This window comes from Rhinichthys klamathensis, unplaced genomic scaffold (assembly GCF_029890125.1).
Source record: "Rhinichthys klamathensis goyatoka isolate OS25496 unplaced genomic scaffold, OSU_Roscu_1.1 h1tg000485l_1, whole genome shotgun sequence".
Lineage (NCBI taxonomy): Eukaryota > Metazoa > Chordata > Actinopteri > Cypriniformes > Leuciscidae > Rhinichthys > Rhinichthys klamathensis.
In genome coordinates this window covers 689,141-698,629 of record NW_026606972.1, presented here as the reverse complement: position 1 = coordinate 698,629, position 9,489 = coordinate 689,141, and the positions used below count along the sequence as shown (strand labels likewise).

Genomic DNA, 9,489 nt, shown 5'->3' with positions numbered 1-9,489 from the left:
CTCCTACAAAATAACTACTGCAGTACTAAATAACAAACCAGTCCCTGCAGGAACTTTGAATTAATTGTAAGTATATAGCGCCACCTGCTTTTCAGTCTCAGGATTGCTCTCACAGGATATTTGAACGCAGAGGTTTTTGACTAGTTAAAGCATGACAAAACATAATTTCTTTATTTAAAGCAGAATATTTAAAAATATTAATATAGATAGTTAATATATTTATATAGTTAATATATTTAAATATATATATGAAGAATATAAAACAAAATGCAAACTGCTCAAATGTATAATTCTATAGAAATACGCAGATATAAAAAGTATAGAGCTCTCTAGTCTTAGAAATAGCAAATAATAAATTTAAGCCTTTTTCAAAAAAAAACTTTTTTTTTTTTTTTGATAAACGTTTCTTTTTCTGTGAGTGTTTTCATTGCTATTTCATACTTGGCCAGGTGTGTTCTGTGGACTGAGGCAGAACAAATCCTTTGTATTCCCCATCCTGAGAACATAATTCCCAATCGTGATCTGAAATGACAATGAAAAGCAATGTCTTTTAATCTCATAAAGTTGAGTAAGATTTACATTAAACTTAACTCAGCAGTGTTAGGAGCAATTATCAAGTAAAATTATGAACTTCCATGTTTATAGATTTACCAAAGAATTGAAAATATCAAAAACAGACGTACAGTTATTGAGTCCACTGATGTGACGGCTCCTGATTCTCCTTTAATCTTACAGATGACGGCATTGTACTCAGACACCTCCAAAACACACTGATACTGCTGATCTCCCTGTAGACCCGTCACATTCACCTCGCTCATCCTCAAGTTCAATCCATCTGCCTTTTTCTGAGAAATAGAGATCCACAAGATGAATTTGTGTTAACTATAAAGTTCAGATCTTCCTCGGTTTTTAGCAATTCTTTACCTGAATGTTCACCTGTAGGTCATTGGCCACCTGTAAGGTGGTGAATCCAGTGAATTCTGGATCAGGCTCGTAGGACAATTTCTTACAGTCCACAGTGACGTTTCCAACTTTCATTAACAAGCTAAACGGTCCACTGCCATCATAACGGGGGGAATGAAACCACACATCCTGAGAAAAGAGAGACAATGAAAATATGACTCCAACATGACTTTAATTGAAGATTTTATCCCCTTGTTTCTTTGACATATAAGAGTTTTTACATGTCATACTGAAAGTTTCTGATCTCAAAAATTCACTGCAAAATTAGCATTTGCTAAATCGCCCTTTGACCTCTGTGTGTCAGTCTTACCCCTGAGCTTTTGCTGTATTGTGTTTGAAACACTTTATTAGAGGGACGGACAATAACTGATTCCACAGAGTCCATATTGCTCCCCTGAACATCAATCTTCCTTCCACCGCTGAATGAAGAGATATTAAAACCAATTTCAGTCAATAATACATAATAAACAATGCTAAAGTAAAAGTACAGTATTAACATTTTAATTCCTCCCACTAACTTTCCTGCATGTTTATTTCACATACACAAACACACAAAATTCAAGACGTTTCAGCAACCAATGGAAGTAAAACCTCCCAAAAACAGGAAAAAAGTCTGGCTGTTAGGAAGCAGTTTGCTTTTACTAAACTAAAGACTAGTCTTGGTCACACATGAGTCAGTAAACTTTGTAACTCAAAGTTGAGATGTTGTTGCCCAGAGAGAAAAACAATATGTGGTGTCGGAGGAAAAGAGGAACGAGAGACTAGAGATGGTGTATTTGCCCAGGGTTAAAAAAATGACTTAAACGTCACACTCATCCTCATACATGGGGATTGAGTGAGAAAAAGCATAAATAAACATTCAACTCTGGTCACAAATAGAAAGGAAAATAAAAGAAAGTGTACTGAAGTCGGTAGAGTGGTTATCTCTTCTCCTGTTCACTTGTCGCATCTATTACAGACACACACTCTACGCACATGCGCAGTTCTCATTGTACCTCAAATTACCGTAAATGCACAAAGTGACCATTACAAACTGCAGCTCTCAGAACAAAGACAAACATGTAGGAAATGTCCTGACCTGTCTTGCATATGAGTGGGTTTTTTATTTAATTTATTTTTTCATCAACATTAACGTTAACTCTGCAGATCATTACACTGCAAATATTATTTTACCACATTAACAGCATTCTTGCAAATTCCGTGACTAAAATGGGCTGTAGGACATTAGATTAAGTAATTATAATGTGCCGATGTCATCTCAAGGCACTGATGGTATGTGGAAGCTGATCTGCCAGTGGTCTGAAAGCTCTTACAGGGTATCTGCACACTTTTTAAAGTCAAATTTAAGGCTTTTTAAGACCTGAAGAAATCAAAATTAATACCTTACATTAGGGGTGCGCAATATTGACAAATATGTCTCAATATTTTCAAAGTTTTGTTGATGATAATTAGATGATATTTTACTGATTGTGTTTGTGTACTGGTACCATGGCTGGTTTAGGCCTGTTGTTGACAGCTGACTCACGAAGATATTCATATTTTTCATATTCTATGCAGTGGTCAGTTCACAGCAGTGAAAGAAATTAACATTTTTTATTAAAGGGCAATATTTGCCACCTTAAATTGAGTTCCAGGGGCATTTTCATTTTTTTTTACTTAGAGGTATGCATCACCTTTTATGTCAAATTACATTCAAATTAAATTATATTAGAATAATAACACAATACCACTGTTACCAGTTAAATTAAATCATTAAATCAAAATCCATCTTTGCAGTGCAGAGGAGACACAGAAGCAGCATCAGAACTGGCATTAATATATTTATACTCCATTTACAATTGCATAAATAAAGCTATGATATATTCAATTCTTTCAATTCTTAATTCAATATTTAAATATGAACTGATTTCTAATTGTAACATTTTAATTACAGGGTACTTAATGTGAAACTAAACCCGCCAGTAGGTGGCGGCAAGTCACTGTCTCAGGGAGTCATTCATTCAACCGATTTGTTCAAACGGCTGATTCATTCATGGAACTGGCTTTACGCACAGCTTCACTACTTCCTGAACTTCAGCCAGCCCTTTGTTTCCTGTCTGTCATTATTGGACAAACTGATTAATCCAGGTGTGCCTGGCCTCAGTAACAATATAATCAGGCACACCTGGATTAATCAGTTTGTCCAATAATGACAGACAGGAAACAAAGGGCTGGCTGAAGTTCAGGAAGTAGTGAAGCTGTGCATAAAGCCTACTGCAAGTGTTTGTTTATTGAATCGTTAAAATGATTCGTTCAAAACGCGGATTTCAGTCAAGAAATCATCGCTGTCTTTTGCATTGAGACTCTGCTTGCTACGGTTTCATTTTGAAATTCTCGTCAGCGAAATAAAGGGAAAACAAACAATATTGACAATATTGTTTATAAAATGTAACAATGTTAATTTAACTGTTATATAAAATAAATATCATATTTGCTATTGTGCACGGGAAAACAGCCCTCTTGCTGATGTAATATTGTATGATAACAACATATGATATATAAAATACAAAAACTTTATACGTCTATTAGGGAACATACCTATAACTGCACTGACACATCACGCAGTGAAAGCAAGCATGAGAGACAAATGCGATGTCAGCTCGCAGTGCGCCCTCGTACATAGTTAACGTTAAAGTAAAACAATGATTACAATATCATAATAGACGATACACATCCCACACCACTACGCACATAAAGAATGAACTTACAATTGAACTGAAATTAACCAGCTTTCTTCTCCTCTCCTGCTGTTTCGCGTGCAGGAGACAGACGTAAAGCTGGCGCGAATGTGACGCGAAATGTCACGTGAACGAGCAAATCCACAAAGAACGAATAATAAATAAAAAAGTACGCTAATTAGATAAGTTTTAATTTGGAAAACATTTAGATATGTCTAACTCAAATTGCCATCGAAAATTTAAGACCTTTCATAAGTAAAAATAAGACTTTTTAAGGCCATACATTTTTCAAATCTAATTTAAGACTTTTTAAGGACCCCCGGACACCCTGTCTTACCTCCTCCAGGAGACTGTGGGCTGTATTCCTGTGCAGCTGGGCTGAGAACTGTAAGTGATGATACTGTTACCATGACAACGGTCGTCAGGAGTAACAACACACACTTTCACTGTTCCTTTAGTTCCACTGGGAGGAATGTGGAACCTTAAAGTGTCACTGGAGCGATCAAACACTGGAGATCTGAGGGGAAACATTCATGCACAGATATACAGTATCATTTATATCAATCTACACACTTTCATAAATATAACTAATCATAAACACAGAATCTCACTCTTTAGAAAAACAGTCCAGATCCCCTTGAATATGGATTTTAGTGACAGATTCCAGGTTCCTTCCTTTTAATAATACGTTGTTTCTGCCATGGTAAGAAATCTTGTTGGGCTCTAGAGAGAGAATCTCTGGCTCCTGCAGGACACAAAAGTTGCACTCAGTACAGAAATATAATTTTTATAATAAAAATTATATAATTGGATAATAAAAATTATAATATATAATTGTAAATATAAATAATATATTATATATTATTTAAAAAGCATGATGATTGACACATTGTTTGCGACTGATATGATACATGAAAACTACTGTTGTTTTAAAGGGATAGTTCGGCCAAATATTTAAATTCTGTCATTAATTACTCACCCTCATGTCATTCCAAAGCCATAAGACATTCGTTCATCTTCGTCCGTCCATTGACAGCTACGCAACTACCACTTTGACGCTTCAAAAAGTTCATAAAGAGATCGTAAAACTAACGAATTGAGTGGTTTGGTCCAAATTTTCGGTAGAGATTCGATCGCTTTATATGATGAACAGATTTAATTTTAGGCTTTTATTCACATATAAGCATTCATCAACGCACATATCAGTTATGGTCAACGGAAGCTCAAGCATGCTCACTTGACTTGTGAGAACCAATGAGGTTCATTCTTGTGTATTACGCAGCATGTTTGAGCTTCAGCAAGAACCAATGAGGTTTGTTCAAACCTCTCGCACGTCAAAGCATGTACAGTTGATCTTGTTTATGTTCGCTGATCAATGTTTATATGTGAATGAAATCCTAAAATTAAATCTGTCAGAAAATTTGGACTAAACCGCTCAATCCATATGGATTAGTTTTAAAAACTCTTTATGAACTTTTTGAAGCATTAAAGTAGTAGTTGCGTAGGATGTCAATGGAGGGATAGAAATCTCTCTTATTTCATTACAAATATCTTCATTTGGGTATCAAAGATTAACGAAAGTTGTACGGGTTTGAAACGACATGAGGGAGAATTTTCATTTTTGGATAAATTTTCCCTTTAAGAGAAGATTATAGGCAAATTATTCCCAAGGAAAAGTAAAAGCAAAACAAAATACTCAGACACTTGTAAAGTCATATTCATAAGTTAAGTCATATTAATTTGAAATAGGAACAAACTGAAAAAACGACATCCCTATTCTGTGAAGTTGGGTTCATAATCAGTATGACACTTACTCTGTATTTAATCTCAGAGAGTAGATCTTTACACGCATCCTAAAAAGTAGAAAGAGAGAGAGAGAGAACTGAGCGGTTCATTCACTTCCTGAATTTTCTTCAGTCAACACAATGATATTTAAGCTATTAACAATTAATTAATATCATCTTGAATATTTATAAAGGTTACGTATACTTATTTCCCAATACATACAGGTATAATGAAGCACTGGATTGTAGAATACAGTATGTCTCACCTGTATGAGTAACTGCGGTCCAGGTCCATGTGTCCAATCACAACGCTGAGAGAAAGAGGACCACTGACACCCAGATGAGACACACTGCACACACCTGCATTCATGCACATATGATTCATATATTTTAAAGTATTAAAATATTAAAATATAATAATTTAAAGTATTAGTAAATTAAAGTATTAATAATATATAATATAAAGTATATCATTTCTGCATTATGCAATTTTTCTCACTGTGTATAAGAAGCATTTGTGTTATCTGTGATACTGGAGCAGTTCCTCAGTGTCAGTGTCTCTGTGATCTTCTCATCCTCAATGGCAACAGTAGCAGAAACTTCTGAAACTGAATAGATTATCAAACATGTTTATGGTTATAAAAAAAATCATATTCTGACAAAAAAAATGTACTCTATAATTGCGCACATACAACTTCATTAATAGAAAACCAACCTCCAGTGTAAAGTATGTGGTCTGAAAAACTACAGGAGCAGTTTGGGAAAACTGCAGTCAGATCAGACCCGTCACACACATTCACACTTCCTGTGGTGAAGGAACATGAGAAGGCGGGATTTCCTGTGCTCTCCAGACTCAAGCCAAGATGTAGCGTAACCTGTGTAGGAGAGAGCAATGTTTGGTAGTCATATAAATTATTTCTTAAATATATTCCCTAAATTATGATAAATATTTTAAGATTACGACCCTCTACCTTTCTAGAAGAATTCTCTGTCATTTGAAAAGAAAGCAGCTGTGTCTTAAGAGAGTTTTTTGGGATGGACACCCATGAAGTATTTGAGCATTCATCTTGAGTAGAACATCTAGATAAAAACATCATCAACATATCATGTACAGATCTGTTTGCACACTGCTCACCATGTCCATATAGATGATAAGAATTTAAAAGACTACATTTCTACAATGAACCATTAGGCATATTAAGTGATGATAAGCAGATAATGTGATGTGTGACAAGTCACATGTGATAAAGGCAGGCTGACCTCTGTGTGTTTAAACACCAGCCACAGAGAGGATCCAGAGCAGCTCTGCAGTCTTTCAGAGAGCTATATTTAGCACACTGAACCACAGACACTCTTCTGAACTACATCAACACATGAGCAGAAAGAGATAAGTGTGATGATTCAGTGTAACAGTTGAGTAGAGATATAGTGTCAATGGTTTGTTTGTTAATTGCACATTTCTACACCTCACCTCTTTCCTCAGAGCGATGTAGATATGTTTCAAATCTACTGGATCAAAGTGCATTCTGGGAAGCACTGCTCGTTCATCATCAGATTTGTACAACACTATTGGACAGCCTGGTGTGAATTTCTCATCCAAAACCAGCTAGAAACACAAACAGAAATACAAATTATAAATTGTGATTGTTTAGTAGTTCAAATGAAGAGGTAAACAACAGATTAAATGGAGGGCAGGAATTTAGAAATGAAAACTTATTGAGAGGTGAAGAACCTTTATCAGTTGTCCATCACTGGTTCCTATGAACAACACAGTCCAGGATCCACTTCTATCTGCTGCCACTGATGACATTGAGCTGTACTTGAACACCACAGAGAGCGGCTGAAGGTTACTACCACTCTGCAACACAAAGAACGAAAATATTATGACTTTGGTGAATAGTGAAATTAAGTTTTGTCATGCAACATATTATACATTCTTTTACAGTTATTATACATAACTCAAATCGATAAAACTTCTAAACATTTGTAAAAAAAAAACATAAAAAACACACACATAAATGCTGATTTTCCAACCTCAGAATCACATTTTTGACCAGTAGTGCAGAAACCCTTCACTCGGCCTTGAACTCTACTGATGTCGTACAGAGCCAGCGCGGTGTTCTCCGGATCCTGCTGATCCTGCGCACTGAACACACCTGCCCAAATAACACCGTTCCCTGAGGGAATAACGGTGGAGACGACGAGAACTGGACGAGCTTTATCATTGCAGCACTCTATCGTTGCAGACTGTAGGGATTTGAAGATCTCTGTCTTTTTTCTTTTATTGCTGTCCATCCACAGGACGTGCACTTTCCTCTCCGAGACAGTCTTTGCGTTGAGAAATAAGTACAAAGATGAAACTCTCTGGAATCCGTCAACAAACTCCACATCTCTAGCGGTGCTCTGGATGAAGGGGTTTAAACCTTCTTCTATGTTGTTGAAAATCCCACCACTTTGAGACTGTAAAGTGTTCCACAATTTAACAACAGGATACGGATCTTGAGGTTTTGTTTGTTCGTCCTTTTTCCCAACCAAAAGGAACCTACCGGTACTTGGACCTGCTATGAACGCAACCGATTTCTCATTCTGTTTCGGTCCTACCGATATACTTTCATCGTAAATACTCGTTGTAATGTCATTTATATCAAGAACTTCACAATATCCATCTCTAAAGGTCCCACAGGTTATCAGGGTGTCGTTGTCGTCAAAAGGCACTAGAATGTTGACTCTATTTTGATGAGTGGCATTAGTGATGTCCTTCCTCTTCTCCTCAGATAGATCGAGTCTCATCTGATGTAGTCGATGGTCAGTAAGAACGAACAACTTACTTTTACCAACTACAAAGTCCTTGATGTCTCCATTAAAGTTCACCACATCACCGCAAATGCAATGTTTCAAAAGTGGGACCACAAATATTCCAAGTAAGTATCCTCTCATCTTGCATATCTGAGAGATCAGCAGAAGTTTCGAGATCTTGTCACAGAGATCAATTGCGCTCAGATGCGTCCACGGCTGAAGTGGATGGAAGTGAAAGCGAAAGCAGCGGCTCTGAAGATGCCTGATGACTTCCTGACTTATTTAGTAGTCTAAGTTATACCATTTCATGATAAGACACTTCATAATCCTACATAAAATAAGAGTAAAAGAAACACGTATGTAGGCTAATCTCTCTTGAAATCATTTTATGCAGCAGACTTTATTTATTATAATTTTAAATAATTATTATCTTATTTATCTGAACGAGCAGTTGGACAGTATTAACATTAAGTGACATGGCATCTGACACACAGAAGTCAATGCCACATGTCACTACCCTTACGAAAAAGAAGTATAACCTACTTCAAGTTCATTTTATGAAGTATACTTAAGTAATGTTCAAGTATATTTTTAAGTATACTTTATGTAGTAAGTATACTAATGTCAATATGTAGGCTACTAGTAGTAAACTTGTAAGTGTACCATTTTAATACCGCTTGGGACTAAATTGGCCCACTTGTAGTATATACAAGTATATGTTTAAGTGTACTATAAGTGTAACATTAGTAAACTTTAAGTGCACACCTAGTTCATAATTACGTTTCTCATTTGTACTGCAAGTGAACTTATGGGTATACTAGTAGTTTACTTTTTTAATACTTGTAGAATTTTTTTAGTTTATGAAAGTACACTTTGAATTATCATAGTATAAAACTACTAAACTAGTTGTTTACTGAGAGTACACTAAAAGAAAACTTGCAAGTATACTTGCAGTATAAAAGTACTAAACTTAGTTTACTGAGAGTACACTAAAAGAGCAAAAATAATATATAATTGGTAAACTATGATTGCCATTACATGAGAGTAGATGTTAAAAATTAATGCTGATTTGTACTCGGCTTTCGCCAAGATAAGCACAAACTAAGACGTAGCTTTACAGTAAACTATGCTTCTCCATCCATTTACGCTTCTTTCCATATGGTGTTGTGACATGGTGTTGTCCCCTTCTGTTCGTCGTTAACGGCTGCAGTGTACTTGGCGCGTCAGCA

The 9,489-nt window shown here is 35.8% G+C and overlaps 1 protein-coding gene across 1 annotated transcript; it reads right to left on the bottom strand.

Moving 5' to 3' along the window:
- Window positions 1-392: 392 nt before the first annotated feature.
- LOC130072254 (plexin-C1-like) lies at window positions 393-8,471 on the bottom strand. The gene is made up of 15 exons (XM_056237275.1): window positions 7,499-8,471; window positions 7,197-7,322; window positions 6,931-7,070; window positions 6,725-6,820; window positions 6,436-6,544; window positions 6,180-6,339; window positions 5,964-6,063; window positions 5,731-5,824; window positions 5,495-5,533; window positions 4,292-4,425; window positions 4,018-4,197; window positions 1,274-1,382; window positions 925-1,092; window positions 684-845; window positions 393-522 (listed from the first exon to the last, which is right to left on the bottom strand). Exons 1-15 carry the CDS (start codon window positions 8,399-8,401, stop codon window positions 436-438), a joined length of 2,607 nt encoding a protein of 868 aa, XP_056093250.1. The 5' UTR covers window positions 8,402-8,471; the 3' UTR covers window positions 393-435.
- Window positions 8,472-9,489: the final 1,018 nt, after the last annotated feature.

Bases quoted from the DNA above. Each gene is read 5' to 3' on its own strand.
- LOC130072254 (XM_056237275.1), bottom strand. From the start codon at position 8,401: ATGAGAGGATACTTACTTGGAATATTTGTGGTCCCACTTTTGAAACAT. The intron at 7,071-7,196 runs GTTCTTCACCTC...TTGTGTTTCTAG, and splicing joins GTGATGGACAACTGATAAAG to CTGGTTTTGGATGAGAAATT. The intron at 6,340-6,435 runs GTAGAGGGTCGT...TCTCCTACACAG, and splicing joins CAGAGAATTCTTCTAGAAAG to GTTACGCTACATCTTGGCTT.